The following is a 21,465-nucleotide window of genomic DNA, read 5'->3' on the forward strand; positions in this document are numbered from 1 at the left end:
TACAAGTTCAGGATCATAATTCTTCCTCTGGGGTGTCACATCATGCTATGACAGCCTGGGCAATGGGTATGTTCCTGGCAGCTTTCTTACACTAGGTTGACTAGCAATAACATTGCTACACAGAAGTGACTGAGAATCAAGTTAATTTGTTTCATTAGACCCAAGCTAAATATATCTTCAGCTCCCCAACTCCTTAACTAGATTTCAAAAATGTTCAGGGCCATTCACTTTTGCTCAACACAAATGTAGATGTGTAAGGAAGGAGAGGGGAAGAAGAGAGGAAAGTAGTCATCCTAACAGAGTGCTACTTGAGTACCTTGTTTTTCAACTCTTGTGAAAACCTGAGAGTCTATGAGCAAATTGTTGTGGCCTTTTCAAGAGTCCCTGCAAATGAAAGACCCTGAAGCTCAAACTTTATTAGTTTCAGTTTCCTGAGGAAAATTCAATGAAAAATGTACAATAGAATGTTCCAGATGCTTTAAGGAACCATAAAATCCACATTTCTTACATGTCTTTCTTTTATTCTTCTGAATTATTATGCAGTTATTCTTTATCTGTATTTTAAGGCTTTAGTGTTATTGAATTACTATATTAAAAATTGTCCTGTGGAAAACTGTGTAACTATTTCATGGTTTTCACTTTTAATTCTTAACCAAAAATATTTAAGAAAAGCAAATATATTTACCTTAACACAATAAAAAAAATCAAAATTCTTGAAGGAAACACCCTTTTGTATTACTATGTAACTGCCTATAAAAAATCACCAGGGCCCCCAGAAAAAATGTAAAGTGTGAATTAAATTTATGTTTAGTATGCCATGTTACCATTCTGGGTTCTTTTAGTCTCTAGGTAGTCAATGTTTGAAGAATTTTAATACTGAGTGTCTGTAGTGACTTAGCTCTGTTATATCTAATTAAAAAAATGGAATTGTGCCACAAATTCTCCAATCTTACAAGTAAAATTACACCTTGGGGAAGTACAGTATAGATCCAATTGTGGAAACTGAGGATGGAGTGTTACAAAATTCATCTCATTACTCTTCCATGGTGGTATAATTAGAATAACTTTAAAATTCTTTAAATTATTGATATACAGTTAAAATAAATATATAGACAAATTTAAATCTCATTAATTCTTAATATGCACAACCTATATCACATCTTATTTATGTAAAGACTTGTTTTTGTGACATTTGCAATCCTTTGAGACATAATAGTTTATATGGTGCTATTGACATATAGTCCTCTATTCTGTGTGAAGTCTCAGTCTGATACCTTGTGTTTCATGTGCCATCTTAAAATGTTTTTCCTTGCTCCTTTTCATGGACCTTGACTGTGACCTGCTGCTTGGATTCTTCACGCTGCAAGCACATACCCTTGCTTTCTGCTTGTTCAGGAAAGCTCTCTCCTGTTCTTGTGCTTCCTGGTTTATTCCTGTGAACTCTAGTGGCCCTCTTAAGACAAGTGCTCTGTCCTAGAACCTGCCAATAAATGATGTAGCCATGTTAGCTAGACGGAAGACACTCAGGCAGAGGCACTTTCTTGAGAGATAAGTAGCAGCACCCTGGGGAAGGCTGAGAACTGAGAAGAGCTAGCTAGTGTCCGCAACTGCTACAAGAGGGTAAGCAGAGCTTTCTGCCCATCCCTTCCAGAGGAAATCTGCAGTCTAGCACCAGTTTCTGTTCAACATATATCCTGTGATGCACCCAGTTATATACAGTTATGCCCCCACCTACCGTCTCAGAGAATGAAAGCTCTGTGCAGATTCTCCTTAGTCTCTCACCTAAAATTAGTGATGGGCTTCTGAAGAGGCTTTTTCTGTTAGGTCCTAACAGATGTTCTCATGTATTAGATGTTCCCTTCTTAGTAGATATGTAGATATTCTATATAATCAGGTATCAAATAAACATTTATATGAAAGCATTTTGTATAAACTAATGATTACTCTTGTTTGTAATTTTAAAAGGTGACAGCATATTGTATCTTCATTTGAATTGCAACTGAACGATAACCTTATGCTATAGATTGTGTTGTACATTTGTGTCATTCTGTGTAAAGCACTCTTTCCACAGCAGCTGTAACATCAGGTCTCTGAAAGGATTCCATTATTGTGGTAGAAGAGGGGCTATATTTATTCTGGAAGACAGCCTAAGAATGGTATTATCCAATTTTACTATTTCTTCCTCTATAGTCCTAATAAATAGACTAATCTATTATCCACTAACTCCCTCTGAACCATTTTTTTTTTAATTGTTGTTTTCTTGTTCTTTTGTTTTGTTTTTGTTTGGTACCAGGGATTGAACTTGGAGGACATGACCACTGAGTCACATCTACAGTCCTATTTTGTATTTTATTTAGAGACAGGGTCTCACCGAGTTCCTTAGCACCTTGTTTTTGCTGAGGCTGGCTTTGAACTCACCATCCTCCTGCCACAACCTCCCAATCTACTGGGGTTACAGTCGTGTCCCACTGCACCTGGCCTGAACCAGTTTTACATGATAAATTATTTATCAGAACACCATTCATTTTGAATGTGTGAAATGGATGGATAAAAGAATATTGTAAGTTGGTAGGTAAACTGGTCATTTTCATTTGTTTAAAATGTTACAGTCAGACAAATTTTTTTCTGTACTTTTATCTATTTATGAGATATTTAGGGTCTGCCATGTGATTGGATAACTGAGTTTTGAATCACCTTTTAATATATCTATTTTGTCTCTTTGACCACAGTTATCAGTGGTTCCCTCAGTACTTCTGATACCATCATCCTGGATAGCATAATAATTTGAGTTTTATGGGAAAGAATTTTTCCCATAATAAGGTCCCTATAAAATGAAAGGGCTTTGATATAATTAATTTAAATGTAGTTTTTAGAAATTTAGTTTTTATAAAGTCATATGCATTTTTTAGCAATAGTAGTGTAGGTGATGACAATACCATAATTTGAAAGACTATTTTATTCCTGATATAGTGCCTGGTGCTAGACAGTTTATGCCCATTTTATGTTATAGATATGTTATCATTGTAAATATTTATAGAATACAATACATTTTGAGATTGAATATAATGGGTATTGATAGATGAGGATAATCAATATATCTATCATCTCAGACATGTATAATTTCTTCTATATTGAGAATATTCAAAATTCTGTCTACCAGATATTTTTAATATTCAGCTAATTGCTGTGAACCATAGTTATTCTGTTGAGCTACAGAACATTAAAAATTACTCTTCCTTTATGAATGTATCTTTTGAAAGGTCAAGTAACTTGAATGCCCAGCTAATAGTTAATGATAGAACCAGGGTAGCAATTCTTGTCTGCTTTACTTTGAAGCCTGAGATCTTTCCACCCCTCTGGGTTGCCTCTTAAAATGTGTCTACACATTACAATGTCAGGACTTCATTATCTGCCTTTATTTCTCTGGAGTCAGTGGTAAATTTCATTTTCTTTCCTAGAAAGAAGGTGGAATGAAGCAGAGGCCTCCTTTTTCCATGCAATGGATGAATAACATCTCTACAAGGGAACTATGGTTTCCAGTTCATATAGAATTGAAGTTTGACTGACATCATAATTCATAATTTAGCATTTGTATGAGCTTCCTGTACAGAATTAACTCTTCAGAATATTTCACTGCTAAATTGATATATATGAAATTTTAGCACATATATCTAATTCTACTTTACCATGACAAGAAGAACCTCATCCTGTATAGTTGTAGAATCTTAGTGCACCTTGTCTAGGGTATTTATTAGTAGGCAGCAGAAGCAATAGGGATTCATTGATCCCTAATGTCAGAAAGAATCTAGGTCAGATAATTAAAATTCCTATTTATGTTATAGTATAGTTCAAAATAAAAGGATAAAATGAGAGTGTAATACTTAATTATGGACATTTTATTAAATGAATACAATAGCTTTAACTCCATAAATGCCATGTTCAGATTTGTAATTAAGTAATTAAATAGCAAATATTCATAGAGCTACTTCATTATATTCCTAACTTACATTGTATCTTTAAAATGTGACCTACTTAAGTGGACAGAATCTATGTTCTTTCCAAAGAAAACTTAATAAGATGTGATTTCTCTATCAAGAAAAATGCATTCAGAATGAAATCCCAAACTTCCAGGACTAAGGCCTCTGCGTACTACTTTTTATAATGCCCCAGAATTCATGCCAACAGAATGTACCTTTTTGTTTGTTTGTTTGGGGGAGGGTACTGGGTATTGAACCCAGAAGTGCTCTATCATTGAGCTATATCCCCAGTCCTTTTTGTTTCTCTTTTAAGACAGGGTCTTGCTAGGTTGCTGAGGTTGGCCTCAAGTTTTTGATTGTCCTGTTTCAGCCTCCTGAGCTGCTAGGATTACAGGTGTGCGACACCACACTTGATGATCGTACTGTTTTTTAAAGGGAGACCTTTTCAGGTTTCCACTTCTGGGTTATTTGTGATTATTTGATATTTTTATGCTCCTTTTCTCCTTGTTTTTAGTTCTTAGCAGCTATGAAACAAGAGTGAAAACAACTATCATTCATTCATTTTTATACAACAAATATTTAATGCCTATTCTGTGCACCTGAAACTATTTTATGTACTGAATATATTCACAACAAAAACAGCTGACAGCAAAACTTCATGAAGAAATAGAAAAAGATGCAGCAGTACACAACCTAGAGTAGTTTAGGTTCATTTTGTTTCATCTTAACTTCTTTTGAGAATGGGCAGCCAACAGATTTAGTGCTAGAGAGCCAAGGGAAGTGTCCCTTATTTGAGACGAAAATTTCCAGGAGACTGAACAAATATGAAGAAAAAACTGAAAGTCCAGTTGGGCTGATTGTAGTACACAGGCCAGAGAAGCAGGATTAACCTGCCCCTCAAAGACAGACAGGTCTGAGACATTGATCTCCAACTGGAGCACAGGGCCCAGGAAGGGCAGGACCAAGGAGATAAAGACAAGGAATGCAACAGCAGACACTGGCAAGCTCAAGGTTATTGGGCCAAAATTATAATAGAAGTGTTTTCATGAGTCTGAGGGTTTTTGCCTTCATAATTTAAAAATAACATTATTTTAGGGGTGAGAGTGTGTTTGAAAAGAGAGTGAGCTAGAGTTAAAACCTTGACTGTGGCAAACCCCAGCCTTCCTTCGGTTATGTGACTGTATTGTGTGTGTGTGTGTGTGTGTGTGTGTGTGTGTGTGTGTGTGTATTTCCACGAGCACACACACGCAGGAGAAGTAGTAACTGACCAATTGTGGCAGAAGCCCAAACTCTTCCCTTGGCATTGCCTATGCTGAGAAGATGATTCCACTTGGCGAGCACCCAGGGTAAGGACCTGTGGGATTGTCACACCTCTGAGAGCTTCCCTAAATTATACAGAATAACTACTAATGCTAATGGTGATGTGATGACTCTGTGGTGTCAAGAAAGATTAAGTTATTTTATATGTTTTCTATGTGAGAAAGCAATGACAGATCCTTTCCTCAAAGTCAATATATTAATGCTTTGGCATTTCTGGAGAGGGAATAAACAATTACTTTTGAAATTTACATAAGAGCTTATGCTCTGATATTGCCAGATAAATAAGTTGTTGCTTTAATGTAGCTTTAGTGACACTCCTATTGCTGTGTGAAAGTGATTCAGGGCTGGCACTTTAATTTGCATTTGCAATCAGAGTTATTTTGCATAAAGATTAAAGTTCTAGTTTGGAACTGGAGAGGAGGATTTACTTCATTAGGTCTGAATTCACATTTTTTACCTCAATTGAAATAAGATCTCCTAAGTTAAAAAAGTGTATTAAAGTTGGGAAGAAATAACTGTATTTTGCCCAATTTTTCAGAAACTGTTTTAAAATCCAGAGGTCTCTGTACTTGATGATACTACTCCCTACTGACTTCATGTCAAAACTGGATGATAATATATTTTCCTTAGGAATTGTTTATATGACAATTCATAGCCCATATATTGCCAATGGAATGTACCTTATCAGACCTGTCAAGATTATACCCTGAGAATTTACATTTTTATTCATATGAAAGTATGTTCTTGAGTATCAAAGGAAGAATAAAGGCACACTATCAGAATACTTAAATAAATATTAAGTGACAAATGAAACTGGTCCTACACTAGCTTCAGGGCCTGTGGATAATAAGAAAATCTTCAAGTGATGCTAAACAGTATTATAGATACCTTGCCTTTTCTAATTTGCCCTTGCCCCTTACCATTATAGTTTTCAGAGTTGGGAATGATGAGGTAGGATGTATGATTTTTGTCGATGACTTGAATTAAAAGTAAAGGAAATTTTAAAGGTGAAATGAATTCCTCTCTTCAGCAGGATAAATACAGAAATATGCTTTGGAAATAATAGGGACTTAATCACTCCTCACTTACCTAGTCCTTCTAAAAGTGAAGTTATAAACTTGATGTTGAATTGGAAGCACATCAGGTGATATGCATTTCTATTATTGTCCTTTCATTATGTTTGGGATGTCAAAACATGCCCCAGTGGGAGAGTACAGCATACGTTGTGATTCATAGATCAAAAAGCTAGGTGATTTTATGGAAGCACAAGTAAGTGAAACTGCATATCAGAGAGATAGCTCATCAGTACTACTGTTGAAAAGTCTGCTATGGCAACAAAAGCTAAAATGACCCCATTAATCCTTGCCTCCCGGTATTCATGCCCAGGCATGTTGAAATCTGACCAGCTTCATTTCTTATTTCTGACCAGATGAGTATGACAGACATGATGGGATGTCACTTCTGATCTTAGGCTAAATAAGATAGTGGCTTTCCCCTTTCCTTCCCAGACTCTTACTCTTGGTGGTTTTATGAAGCATGTTGTCATGTTGACATATGTGAGGAACACAGGACAGCCCCTAGCCAAAGCCAGCTGAGAACCAAGACCCTCATCTCAACAACCCTTGAAGAACTCAATACTACCAATAAACCTGGGAGCTTGCAAGCAAATCCTTCCCCATCGAGACCTTAGCTGAGACCTCAGCCACGCTGACACCTTGACTGCAGCCTATGAGAAACCCTAAATCAAAGGGCTCTGTTAAGTTAGGCCCAGGTTTCTGACTCACAGAAACTGTGATAGAAATACGTGTTGTTTTTAGCTTCTAAATCTGTGGTATTTGATACCTAGCAATAGACAACCCATACATAAGTGTATTTGTTGGCTTGGGCTGTTATAATAAAGTAACACAGACTGAAACTTACTTTCTCACAGATGTGGAAGTTCTGAATATCAGTTCAAGGTTTTAGAAGGGTTGATTTTCCCTGAGGTCTCTCTCCTTGGCTCATAGATACCCATCGTCGTCTCCCTGTGTCTTTGCATAGTCTTCACTATATGTGTGTCCTACTTTCCTCTTCTTACATGGACACCAGCCATATTAGATTACAGTCCACACTACTGGCTTCATTTTAACTTAATTACATCTTTAAACTTCCTATCTTCAAATGGAGTCATATTTTGAGGTGTAGGGGTTAGAACTTCAAAATAAGAAATTTTTAGGGAAACAGTTCAGCCCACAACAATTGGCTACATAAAAATCCATAATTATTTTTATTTTTATAGCTAAATGCCATTGAACTTACTGTCTGTAGTGGTCTTTTGCTTCCTTGTTTTTCTTTAATATATATATTTCATATGATTTATATATATGTCTACATCACATGGTTTAGTATACATATTTGCATATCCTTGTCTCCATAACAAAACTATAATCCTTATAAGCATGTTTTTCATATGCTTTACATATAACACTTCAGAGTGTTTATTTAAGATAATGCCATTAGATGTATTTTCCAAATATGTCTTGTGTTTATTTGTATGCTTCTAAATAATATTCTAGAAGTAGTTTGCCTTGAGAATAAGGACTTTTTAAAGATAAAGATACTAGAAGAAATTACATTTATTTGAAGTATGTATGGTTTAAAAGGCAGTAAATCCAGAATATCTGCTTAACTATTTGGTAATCCAGATTTAAGGGACATACTGCTGCAGCCTCTTCATCCTGTGCTGCTGATTCATCAAGACACCATTTTTCTCTGAGCATTAATAACAGTATATATACTTAAAATATTTTTCTCAATTGCCAAAACAAAGAACGAGGGAATAAAAAAGAAATGAAAGCCACTGTTGAGCAATAGTTCTTTAGAGTATCTGCCAAAGGTTTTCAAAATCTAAACTGCTGATCTAGGGAGTCCCTGGGACTCTCTTAGGGTATCTACAAGGTCAAAATATTTTCAAAATAAAATTAAGACATTATTTGTGTGCTAGAGGTGTAGCTCAATGGTAGAGCACTTGCCTAGCATGTACTGCAAGGCCCTGGATTTGATCCAGTACCACAAAAAAGAAGAATAAAAAGATTATCTTTGATGAACCAATTAAAATTATTACTGTTATTGGCTTAACTTTTTATTAGGCATCTTTGCAGCATTCCATATGACTAAACGGGAAGGATGCATGTTCTATACCAGAGTATAGTACAGAGCACCGTAGCTATATCAGGGAGAAATATTTGATTTGATTTGAGAGCTGAACTAGCTACTCTTTCATGGAACACCATTTTTACTGGGAAGTACGACTGAAAAACTATGCCTATTTAGACTTAGTTATGTGACAGACATTTTCTGAAAAAGGAACTGAGCCTTTCACTTCAAGCGAAACTGCAAGTTACTGCTGATATCACAATTCAAACAAAAATTTGAATTTTGGAAAACTTGTGTCTGCCCACATGAGTTTGAGTCCCAAATTTAAGGATTGTTTTTATGAAATTGTTGGTGATGTTGACAAATGTTACTTTTATGATATTATATATAAGGAAATATGTCAACATTAGAAAGGACTATATAATTTCCTGAACCAATATTTTCTAAATGGCTTGAGTACCATATTATAAAATTGTGCCTGAGTTAAAGATTCTTTCAAAGTACAAGAAATAAACTACATATTTTAATATAATGAAGAACAGTTTTATATTAGAGTATAATATTAAAATATATTTGACTTTTTTCACTTAAAAAATATTAATATTTGTTCTAATTAGTTATACATGACAGCACAATGCTTTTCAACTCATTTTACACAAATGGAGCACAACTTCTCTTTTCTCTGTACACGATGCAGAGTAATATGTATTTGATTTAAACATGAAAATCCATAATCTTGTTTGAAATGGTTCATAAATTTTATTGATGAGATTGCAGATTTCATGTGACATATAACTTCAGAAAGTACCATGTGTTGAATTTTGGTAGAATACTAAAGAATAATATCCACAATTATGCAAAAGAGTATTAAATTATTTCTCTTTCCATCTACATATCCTTGTAAGGTTAGATGTTCTTAAACCAAAACAATATATTACGACAGGTTGAAAATAAAAGTAAATATGAGAATATTATTATCTGTAGTATACTAAACATCAAAGAAAGTTTTAAAAAATCTCTTACATTTTGTACAATTGTTCTCTTTTAAGTTTTTTTTTTTTTTTTTTGGGTGGGGGATATATTATTTGCCATGAAAAATATGTTATTGAGCTGGAGTTGGAAAATCAGTATTTTTCTACCATCATAGTAAAGATCAGTTCATGCAGGAATCATCACTGAATGCTAAATCTAGAGGGAAATTTCAATAAAGAATTTTTATTTAAAGAAATTTAAATAAAGGTTTATGGGTCTTAAAGTATCTCCTCACATGCTTACAAGTTACAAAAGAAAAATAAAGAGAATTGTTTAGTGGAGAAATCAACATCACCTTGAACTGGTGATCAAAGTCAGCCTCACTTTGGAGGAACATATGAACAAAATGTACCTCCAGATGTGATGTCATAGAGAGATAGTGTTCTAGCTGAAAATTCATAGACTAAATTGAATCATGAGCACACATTTGAGACCAAAATGGGAAGCATTCTCTTAAAAAAAAAAAAAATATGATGATATACTTCAAAAATACCAAGGTCAGAAAGTACAAGGTGTGGAAAAGTTCCAAGTTAAAGGAAGTTAAGAGAAATGACAACTAAATGCCATACCTGAACTGAACCTGGATCCTACATATGAGGGACAGAAATACTATAAAGGGCATTATTGTGTCAAGTTGAAAACTACTGGAATATGGATGGTAAAGCACTGTATCAACGTTGAAATTGCTGGAAAGTGTAGTGTGATAATAAGAAAATACCCTATTTCTTAGGTGATAAACATTGAAATTTTAGGGGCAATGGGCCTTGATATTTTCAAGTTACCTTCAAATGATACAGAAAAAAACTATATCTAAATGTATATTTACACCTTTATGTATATACAGATATAAATGATGACATGAATATGTTCATAGAATGCACAAATGATTTTTAAAATGAGTAAAATATTAATAATAGATGTATATAGATAAGTAGTACACAGGTGCTCCTTGTACTATTGCTGTTCTTTTAAGTTTTCAGTAAATTTGAATAATTGCCAAATAAGGTATCTAAAAATTTAAATGTGGTTACTTTTTAAAAACTATATAATTAACTCATTATTATTTTTAAAAATATGAATTTAATTTGTTCTAAATCAAAATTTCTAACAGTAAATTTTAGTAGACTTAATCCACATAAACAATAACTCATTGGGGTTCTTGATAATTTTGAGTATGAAGGTCACAGAAACCAAGGACCATTGGTGCACACTGTAGTTGGGTAGGTAGGTTTCTCTTCATTATTTCAAGTCTATGTTATGACATTAAGGAGAACTGATTTGGTAGAAGCCACTTACTAATATTATAATCCAGAGTAAGCCACTTAATCTCTCTATTAACTTTAGGTTCCTCCTATGTAAGATTCAATCATATGTTCTGTGTATAGACTCTCAAGTAACAACAACCTCTCCACAGTGCTATCTTTATGGGAGACCTGTGTATTTTAGTGTTCTTGTCTGCCACTTTGTTTTGTGGTTGGCAAGTGATTTTTGGTTATAATTATATGCCTATGTACCATCATCACAAAGGAACAACAACAAAAAATTATCAGGATAGTTCTTAAAATACAAGTTTGTAGTGGTTCATGCCCCTGTAAAGAAATGGTTAGAGAAACATAGAAAAGTGAGGATGAACCTTTAAAAGAAAGTCATATAGGGTCCATGTATGGTGATATGCTCCTATAACCCCAGAGACTCAGGAGGCTGAGATAGGAGGATTGCAAGTTGGAGGTCAACTCAGCAACTTAATGAAACTCTGTCTTAGACTTAAAAAGGACTGGGGATGTGATTCAGTAATAAAGTGTCCCTGGGTTCACTCCCCAGTAACTGCCAAATTGTAGGGGGCAAGGTTGGGGAGTAGATGTTTGGAAATCCTTGATATTAGGAAAAGCCTGATACACACAGGAAGTTGGACTAACGATTGTATGAGGAGTGGTTGATAGGGGATTTGTACAAGAAACACTTCTCGGGCTGGGGAGATAGCTCAGCTGGTAGAGTGCTTGCCTCGCAAGCACAAGACCCTGAGTTCGACCCCCAGTACCGCAAAAAAAAAAAAAAAAAAAAAAAAAAGAAACACTTCTCCTTGTGGGGTGAACTATCCATAGCCCTGTTTAGCCCTGGTTTCACTGGCTTTCCAGTCTCCAGATATGCATCCTCTGCTCTAAGTGGATATGTCTATATCAGATTGTTTAAGTTGTAATTATATTCATTTACAATAAATATAAGAAAAAAAAGTGTTTTTGTTCCATTTCCACAATTTTCCCCAGCTCTCTTCTATTCCTCACTTTATCAAGCATCAAGCCAGTGAAAAGTAAAGGAAATTAGATTGTTGAACTATGTGGTGGTTACCTAAATCCAATTTCAAATGACCACCATAAGAGCAAAGCTTTGTGTTGTTTCAGTGTGCAGTTTGTTGTATTTTATTCTTTTTTGTTTTATTGTGATTTACTTGTCTTTCTTTAATTTTTTTTTCCTTTTTCCTTTTCTAAACAGATCATCAGAAACTGGAAAGGGAAGCCAGAATCTGCCGTCTTTTGAAGCACCCCAATATTGGTGAGGAAATGTTTTAAATGTATTTTAAATGTCAATTTAACATGTATGTACTATATTGTACCACAATAAAAATGTTAATTTTAATTAGTGGAATTTTTAAAACCATTAACAAATAGATACATACCCTTCGATTTTAGTTAAATTTGATTCTTCATAGGTTTTAATATGTTTATTGTTTATTTTGTAATCATTTTTTGGATGCAATATTCGAAGCAGGAAAGGGTAATTAAAAACTATCCCCATAAATTAAACTAATCTTAGTTTGTGGAAATTAATATATTAATTAAATCAATAGTGTATGGTTCCTGTTGTGCTTAAAATTGACTACATAGCAACCAGTGGAAATACTGAGTATAATTTGAAGATTAAGTAAATTAAAATTAGATAAGCCCTGACAATATTACATTAGCTTTATTTTAACTACATGTTTTGGAGTCTACTACATGAATTAATTCCAGTGTCCCTCTATGGACTCATGTGAAATAAAAATGATAATCCTTCACCTGATTTGGAAAATTGTCTTAAAAGTAAAAATAAAGCAAGTATAAACATTTTTTGGAGAAGATGTAGATTTATTTTTTTAAGAAGTAGTAATTGTACACTTTAAAAATTATATGTGGTAATGTTGAATAATGTCTTATGTATAATTAAGAATTTTTCATGTGCTGCTGATGAAGCATGGAGAAACAGAACTGTACCATTTATTTGGTCAACTGAATTACTTTCCATTTATTCTGTAAAAAGATTACCTTATATTTATTAGATCTACTTTATAACCTAATAAATTATTTTAGAATATGATCCCTTATGAATTATAAAATAACATGATAGTTTACACAATGAAAAATGATGAATAGAGGAAACAGCGAAAAGAAAAAAATACTTGTTAGATTCTGTGACAATAATTTTGATTATTTTAAAAAATGTTAACTGTCCCAACTCCCTCAGTTTTGTAAACCAAAGTTTTTCTGATCTAGAAATAGTGAGAAAAAAATGAAAATGCTATAGAATTTGCAAACTCATTTACTAAGAAGATTTATAGTTTTTTGTTTTCACATATAGAACCATTTCTGCATTTAGTGGGTGCATCTTAGGTTCTTAAGTGAATGAATAGACACTACTAGTTAATCTGAAGCATATATAGTGACAGCTGTCTAAAAGGAAACTTCTGATATTGGAATAGAACAAAGCAACTCTGAAATGTAAATCTAGCTGTTTACAAGTATTTAACCCTGATAAAAGTCTAAGGCATTTCTTGGTCCATGGACTTATAGGCAGTCATCTTCTCCCTGTGTATTCACATGGTCTTCCCTGTGTGTGATGTGTATGTCTTAATTTTCTCATAAGAACCCCAGCCACACTGGGTTAGAGCTCACATTAATGACCTCGTTTTAACTTAATTACCCCTTTAAACACCTTTCTCCCAAAGGCAGTCACATTCTGAGGTACTGGGGTGAAACTTGAATGTAAGAATTTGGTGGGGTATAATTCAGTCCACAAAATTGGTGAAGAGAAATTGCACAATATTACCCACTCTAGTTCAGTGCTTCTCTTGTTGAGGTTTGAGAGAAAATGAAAGCTTTGTTTGGTGAATTTGCATTTCATATGTGAAAGGATTGTTGTTTATTTGGTTTTATTTCAAGATCCTTCTGTAAAACTTAGTTTCTGTGGATAAGGAAACTAACTTCCTCCATTTCCTCTAGAAGACCAAAGTCAATCATTCTAACTCTAAAACTCTAAAACTAGACAAGAACTATTTTCATTTGATTACCACATGCAGAGTAACCTTATCATAAAAAAGGAGATGTTATATACTGGGGAAAGTTCTAGTTTCATGACCCTAGACAGCATCATCAATGTACTCTGACACAATATGTACTTTTTTTCATGGTTCCATAGTGACTAAACAATTTCTTGGTTACCTCACTTGAAGGTTTTTCCCATATCTCCAGATTTCAAGAGTACAAAAGGAACTATGGGAATTTCAATTCCTTGACTACTTGTAGGATTGACTTCTAGCCATAGGAAACACTTTCTTAGTGATTCTTTACCTCAGAACATATAAATCACAGATTAAATTTGTACAACCTGATCTCAGAAGTCCTAATACTGGAAAATTCATCTGTATCATCCATTCACTCATTAAGTTACTGTTGGGTAGTATGGGAGGAAAAAGGCAGACTAGTATCCCTGCCCTAAAGACACTGCACTGTTGGGGGAGAAAACAGTAAACAAATAAAGAAGGTTAGATAGTGATAAACTTTGAGGGGAAAAAAAAAGACAACAGGGAAGGGAAATACAGAATCATGGGATTCCAATTTAAATAGCTGGTTAGTACTACATCATTGAGAAGGTAAAATTTGAGTAAAGACCCACAAGACAGTAAGAAGCAAGTCATTCAACTCTCTTGGGGGTGGGGGGACCACACTGCAAGCCGAGGAAACAAATAGCCTTTGGAAAGGCCCTGAGGCAGGACCTTGCCCAGTGAATTCCACCAAAGCTTTTTATTTAATTGCAGAAGTAAGGGCAACTTATTTTTTATTTTGTCTTGACTCTTAATTAATGAGTCTCTATGTCATGTAATCTGGCAATATAGTATTTACTTCCATAAAGAACAGTGATTTCAAAACAACATCAAAAACAGTGGCGATTGTCAAGGAAGAAGGCAACAGACAATAAACAGAGTGTATAAAGATATATGCCACAAATGGTCAGTCGAAATGACATACACCTATAATCCTAGGGACAGGCGATTAGGGTGGTAAGCAGATGGCTTCTGTTCCTGCTGGGATCATTGCACCTTGTTAGTTACTAGTTAGCTAACTAGTGGATCACCAGCACTTACTACCAATTGAGACTGCACAGGAAAAATAGCATCTGGTCTTGACTTCTCTGAAAGGCCTAGTGTGTGTGAGAGCCCATCTCTTCTTCCTGTCCTCTATTTTATTATTTGTTCTTTTATTCTTTCTTCTATTTTGCTATTTAAGCTCTGTTAAGTTTTAAAACCTCAAGGAAGGAGATACTATTTCTGACAATTTTTCCCCTGTGAAAATTTGCTTTTCTTTTTTATGTGTTTTTCTTTTGGCATAGAATCAATAATCTTGAGAACTTGCAGCAAGTAAAAGGTTTCTCCCAAAGAAACACATTTTAAACCAACTTAAAGTGGTAATTTATGAAACCACTTTTTTTTCCAGTGTTATTTTTTATGTTTTTCTGATCTTAAAATTCATATATACACTTAGTGGAAAATTTGGAAAATATAATTATGTATGAAGAAGAAACCAATGGAGATAGTTTTTAATATTTATTCTTTACATTTCTATTTTTCATAATAAATCTTGTGTGTATATATACATGTATATATATGCATACATGTGTATGTATAAACTTTCAGCTTTCTCTTGTGCACATTTTCATACTCATTATATATACCATGAGGATTGTCTCAGTCAACGAAATTATTTTATTTTATTTTTATAACCTTATTTTGATTATTTTTTTATTTGGTGCTGAGGATCAAACCCAGTGCTTCACGTGTGCTGGTCAAGTGCTCTACCACTGAGCTATAGCTCCAGACCTCGACAACATGAATTGAATAGCCATTGCCAAGTGTTCTGGGCTGAACACAGTGGCAATGAAGGAGTGATCAAGAGAGATCATGTCTCTGCTTTCCCATAGCCTTGCTCCTAGTGTGGAAACAAATAAGCATCATGATAACAACATAAGGATTAGTTTTATACAGATAATTGAAGGTCAGTTTGCTACCAGCAGACTGGATGGCTATGGTCAAAAAGAAACAGAGCCAGACACTAGTTGAAGGCAGTGAAAACATTTTTTTTTTTTTTTTTTTCCCAGAAAATTTGCAACAGGGGAAAGAGCTGAGCTGTATTTACACATACAACAAGACTTAGATACCAAGGATGGGGCTTGAGGAACTCCATAAGATATCAAAGGTGGAGGATAAGGAACTTGATCAGATATCAAAGGTGGGGCAAGATTTACAGGATTCTTCACTGAAACTTTCCTAGTGAGGTCAGGGGCTGAGTCTAAGAACAAGGCTTGGTTGAAAAGGACCCTGTCTAAGGTCTAGTCAAGGAGTTTGTGTCCCTACTTTAAAGTGACCTGACAGGTAAATATGACCATGGAGGTCACATTTAAACTAATATCTGCATGAAGATAAAGCAGCCAGTAAAAAAGCCCAGGGAGAAAGCAGTTCAGGCAGAGGAGTTCCCTTTTAGGGGAACACTGGAGAGATCTGTGGATGACCTGCCATGGGGAAAAGGGAGAGTCAGGCCAGGTAGGTATCTTGTAACAGGGCTTTGTAAATAGGGTTGGAGGGATGTGGGTCTCACTCTGAATGCAGTGGGAAGGCAGAGGAAGGATTTTAAGCTGGAGAGCATCAGTATACAATTGGCTGTGTCTGCTGTGTGTAAAATGGATTGTAGTCACATGCACACAATCAGGGACAATAGTGTTCAGTCAGTGTGTCACAATACAGTGTGTACCACTCTAGTGCCCTTCAGCCACATCTTTTGGGGCAAGAATTTAAACACCTCCAGACTGGTTTTCTTGGGTGTGATCCACACAGTCTGTGAAAAGCACTCTTATCCTTTTGTTCATTAAATTTGGGCGTCCAGGCAATTTCCTAAGCAGTTCCATCTTTGTGCTCCTCTAGCCAGAGAGTTGTTTGTACCCCAAACTGGAAAAATTGTAATTGACATTGAGATGTTGAAGCAATCTGGAGAGAACCTCTTCTTCGTGCTTTTATTATTACATTTTGCTCATTCTGTTCATCTGTTAATAAAATAGGTTTATTTTCCCTGGAGATATGGACACATTTGTAGTTAACCTGAAATGTTGAGCTGTATGTCAACGTATTCATTAATTAAGGAATACCTTTCAGATATTGAAGTAATATATTTGAGGTAATAGCCAAATTGTTTTCAAAATTACTCTATATTTGAACTGTTTTTGTGTTTGACTTTTGATAAGTATTTTTATGGAGGAATTTGTAGAACAGTGGGGTAAAACCCACACAATTGAAAACAGTGAAAAGCAACTAGGGAAATAGGAAAACTAACAAACATTCATTTAACCCAACTTTGTGAATTTGAAGACACCTGGGGCAAGAAGGGAAAAGAGAAGATAGCAAGAACTTTGAGCTGGTTCACCTGATGCCCCATAGGCCTTCATTTGTGAGGAGAGAATTATTTGAGGCAACTTTCCAGCTTGTGGGATGATAAGTTCAGTTGCTCAGCTATCCCACTCTCTGAAGACTTTTGATTATACTCTGTGTAGACCGTAGGAAGTCTGAGACAATTTTTTGAAAGTCTGAAGAAACATTTAACTTTGTAGATCAACACTATGAAAGGCAAGCCTTTATAGATGCAGCTCAGTGAACCTCAGCAGGGAGGAAGTCAAGGGAGGGACTGAGTGGCCCTCTCAGTCTAGTCTGTTATGCCCTGGAACCCCTACTGCAGTGAATTAACCTTTCTGAGATCACATCATAGCTTATGATTACCACCTTCCTACCAGCTGTCCTAGCAATACCCCAAAACACATAAACATGCTCAGTATAATGTGTAGTAGGAAACCAAACACAGTACTAGTGGAAAACCCCCAGTCTCAGTGGGTCCATTTATTCTGCTGCTGACACTGATCTGCTGTATGAACTGCTACACATCAGTGTAGAGCAGAGACAGTATTTACCTTTTTATTTCTGTTGGAGAATCATTAGAGAGAATTAGATATTAGATAATGCACTTATTTTGGAGAAGAATGAATATACTTTGGAAGATAATTAATTTAAAGAAACAATTTGGTGCATTATTATGGGGCACAGCTAACCAAGAAGTAACTTATTAATCCACTTCATCATGTTCAATAGTTTGTTCCTGAGAGATGTAAGCCCAATAATGAAAAAAAACATGTTTCACAAATTTTATGTGTCCTATATTATGTGACATAATATTTATGTATTGTATATGCTGAGATACATAAAATATATAATATAGCACATATTGCATATAATTATAATATTGTAATAACAGATCTTACAGTTTACCTAGTAGAGACTCTAATTTTTAACATTTTAATAGTTGAGGAAACTAAAATTTTCTGAAGCACTGTGACTTGTCCAGAGTGCCAATTCTTTAATGACATTACCAGTCCTAAATTCTCTCTCTTTTTTTTTTTTTTTTTTTTTTTTGTCATACTGAAAATATATTCCAGGGCTTCACACATGGTAGGCAAGTGCCCTACTACAGAGCTATACTTCTAGCTCTTTTTATTTTGAAACAGTCTCCCTAAATCATCCAAGTTGGTCTCAAACTTGAGATTCTTCTATCTCAGCCTCCTGAATAGCTGAAATTACAGGAGTGTGCCACCAACACCTGGCCTCAAATCTTGACTCTCTCTGTAAATAGGAACTGATGTTTATAGACCCTAACTTGGAGCAACAAGATTAAAAAGGGGAGCCAGGTGTGGTGGCACGTGCCTATAATTTTAGAGACTCTGGAGACTGAAGCAGGAGTATGGTTTGTTTGAGGCCAACCTCAGCAACTTAGTGAGACCCTGTCTCACAATATAAGTTAAAAAGAAGTCTGAGAATGTGGCTCAATGGAAGAGTACCCCAGGGTTCAATTCCAGTATCGCATGAATAAATAAATAAATAAATAAAGATTAAAGGCATTGGAATTTTTGTTCCCTTTCAAGGAGAAATTTAAGGTTGGTTTTGTTTCAAATCAATTCTTCCCCTGATAGGGTAGACATTAGGTTAAAAGGTTCTAATACTGATGTAACCCTAATGTGGAACAGTTATGTTTCAGCAGAATGCTCTGCCTGCACAGGTTTTATTGTTTGACATTTATAACAGCATATGAAATTCCATATGCTGACAGGTGGAGACTTAAGAATATAAAAAAGCCTTTTCTTTCTATAAAAAGCAGGTTTCCAATGTTTATGAGTGATAATGACATTTAGGATCTATGTAATTTTCTTTCTTTAAAATGTAAAACCAAAAGGGCATTTACAAATTATCTAAAACCAATCTAAGTTCTGTAGATAGAGCCTGGAGGTTTCAGTAGTGAAGTAATGTAGCCAAGGTCATCCACAGATCTCTAAAGAGATGTTGTCTCTTATTTTTCTTGTTCTTGGAGGTATGAGGTCTTACTGTAGAATAGTTTAACCACATTTTAGGTGTTACTGGTCTTTGCAAAGTACCATTCCTCAAATATTTATAAGACAAAATTATCATTCTTTATTTGCTCTTTTAACAAATGACTTCATAAATTTTGCTTTTTTATTCATTTTGCATGCAGTCCTCTTCCAGCTTCCTTGGGTTCTACAAGGAACCAATGTGGTCACATTTTGGAAGCTTAAACTCAAAAAATATCAAACTCAGATATGCCCAGTAATTACCTATCAAATAATTGAGTTCCTTAATGTATCTATTGCTGAAATATTTCAGTTTTTGAACATTTAAAAGAAAGTCACATAAGAGTGATGCAGGGTGGTGCATGCCTGTTATCCCAGTGAATCTGGAGGCTGAGGCAGGAGGATGGCAAGTTCCAGACCAGCCTCAGCAACACAGCAAGACCCTGTTTCAATAAGGATGGATGGAAGGAAGGAAGGGAGGGAGGGAGAGAGGGAGGGAGGAACGAAGGAAGGAAGTCACATAGGAAAGGCGAGCAGAGTTAATGTAGGGTAAGTGTTCATAGTCTGCTGAATTAATGACAGTCAAAAGTCTTTTGTAATGAGGTAAAGAAGTCAACAACATTCCAAAAGAGTGCCACTTGTACTTTCTATGACAGCTCCCTTTGTTGTTGATTATTCCTGATATTCACAATAGTATGTTATTACATAAGAGAATAAGTGATTTTTATTGGTGGACTACTTTCTCTAGTGACTCTCAAGTAAAAGATAACAACATTAATCAGTACAAAAAGGAAAGTACTCTTGTCTTATGTTCAGCTTTTGCTTGATTACATCTCACCTTTATCTTGATTATTGGTGTAAAGGCTAAATTACTTCCTAGAATATATCACTGACTGCAAAATTGATTATGCTCTTTTAACAAATGGGAGACACAAACAGCAAAAGAGACTTTATTTTTCCTCCACAAATAAATATTTTCAAAAATTCTCATTCTGATTCTTTTTTTTGTGTGTGTGTTCATATAGTATGGCACCAGTGGTATAGCCTTTAGAATTCTTGGTTGAAAGTTAAATTCACCATCTTTTTAAGTAAACAACTTATTTAATAGGTAGATAAGATGTGAATATAAAAATTATTCAAGACAATACACTAAAATCTTTTTGATTGGTGAATTTGAATCTGAGTCTTCTGTTACTTGTCTCTTTGTAAATTGCTTTTCTTTCCTGGGAAATATATGCTACACTGAAATTTGAAAGGAAAACAATTCGAAACTTTATTAGCTTTTTCATTTTTTTTTTTTTTTTTTTTTTTTTTTGCGGTGCTGGGGATCGAACTTAGGGCCTTGTGTTTGCAAGGCAAGCACTGTACCGACTGAGCTATCTCCCCAGCCCCTCATGTGTTTATTTTGCTGAATTTTAAGTTGTGAGAATCCCACGTCCATTCCCTTTCTCCACCATGCACCTGTACTTCTGAAGAGAGGCGAAGAACTGGTAGTACCTTTAAATCATTTAAAATTATTATTCTTTCCCCTTTCTTCTGGTTGCATTGATAATTAAAAGAAATTTACCTAGATGAAGTACTTAGATGGGGTGAATTATAAAGCTACCCCAAACCAATGAGGTTTGCATCCAGAATAAGTAATAAAATTGCTGCCAGGCACTGGCCTAAGTGCTTCCCATACAATAAGTCTTGGAATTCTCAGAGCAAACAAATGCCATTCTTACCTCCATTTTACAGACTAGGAATCTAAAGCCAGGAGCCGTTACACAGTTGAATCAAGGTCAAGCACTGGTAAGTGGTGGAACTGGAATTCAAACCTGCATATTCTGGCATCACGGCATTCTTAAACACTACTACTCCATATTGTTCCTAGCTATTGTGTAACTCCTCATAGTCCAAACTATTCTTTAATAAGTAGAGAAAAGAAACTTTTCTTTTGGTAGGGAGGTACTGGGGATTGAACCTAGGGGTGCTTTACTCTTGAGCTACATCCTCAACCCTTTTTAATGTTGTTTTTTTAATTTTGAGGCATAGTCTCAGGAAGTTGCTTAGGGCCTCACTAAGTTGCTGAGACTGGCCTGGAAATTGTGATTCTCCTGCCTCAACCTCCCAAATTGCTGAGATTACAGATGTACACCACCATGTTTGGTTAGAAACTTAAAATTTTATGAAGATTGGTTAAAATAATAGTAGATCAAGATCCTTGCCTAAAGAAATCATATAATTGTTATTTATCTTTAGCATGGGATTATTATTTATATACTTATGACAAATACAGACATTATAGAACTAATTA

The 21,465-nt window shown here is 35.0% G+C and overlaps 1 protein-coding gene across 18 annotated transcripts in view; it reads left to right on the forward strand.

Moving 5' to 3' along the window:
- The window catches only part of Camk2d (calcium/calmodulin dependent protein kinase II delta), a 301,010-nt gene that overhangs the window by 88,822 nt on the left and 190,723 nt on the right, over positions 1-21,465 (forward strand). For all 18 annotated transcript variants that reach the window (XM_047566259.1, XM_047566254.1, XM_047566260.1 and 15 more), the window contains exon 3: positions 11,955-12,014. In XM_047566259.1, coding sequence (XP_047422215.1) covers positions 11,955-12,014 — 60 coding nt within the window. The remainder of the gene's footprint in view (positions 1-11,954; positions 12,015-21,465) is intronic.

Source organism: Sciurus carolinensis, chromosome 10, assembly GCF_902686445.1.
Source record: "Sciurus carolinensis chromosome 10, mSciCar1.2, whole genome shotgun sequence".
In the NCBI taxonomy this organism is placed as follows: domain Eukaryota; kingdom Metazoa; phylum Chordata; class Mammalia; order Rodentia; family Sciuridae; genus Sciurus; species Sciurus carolinensis.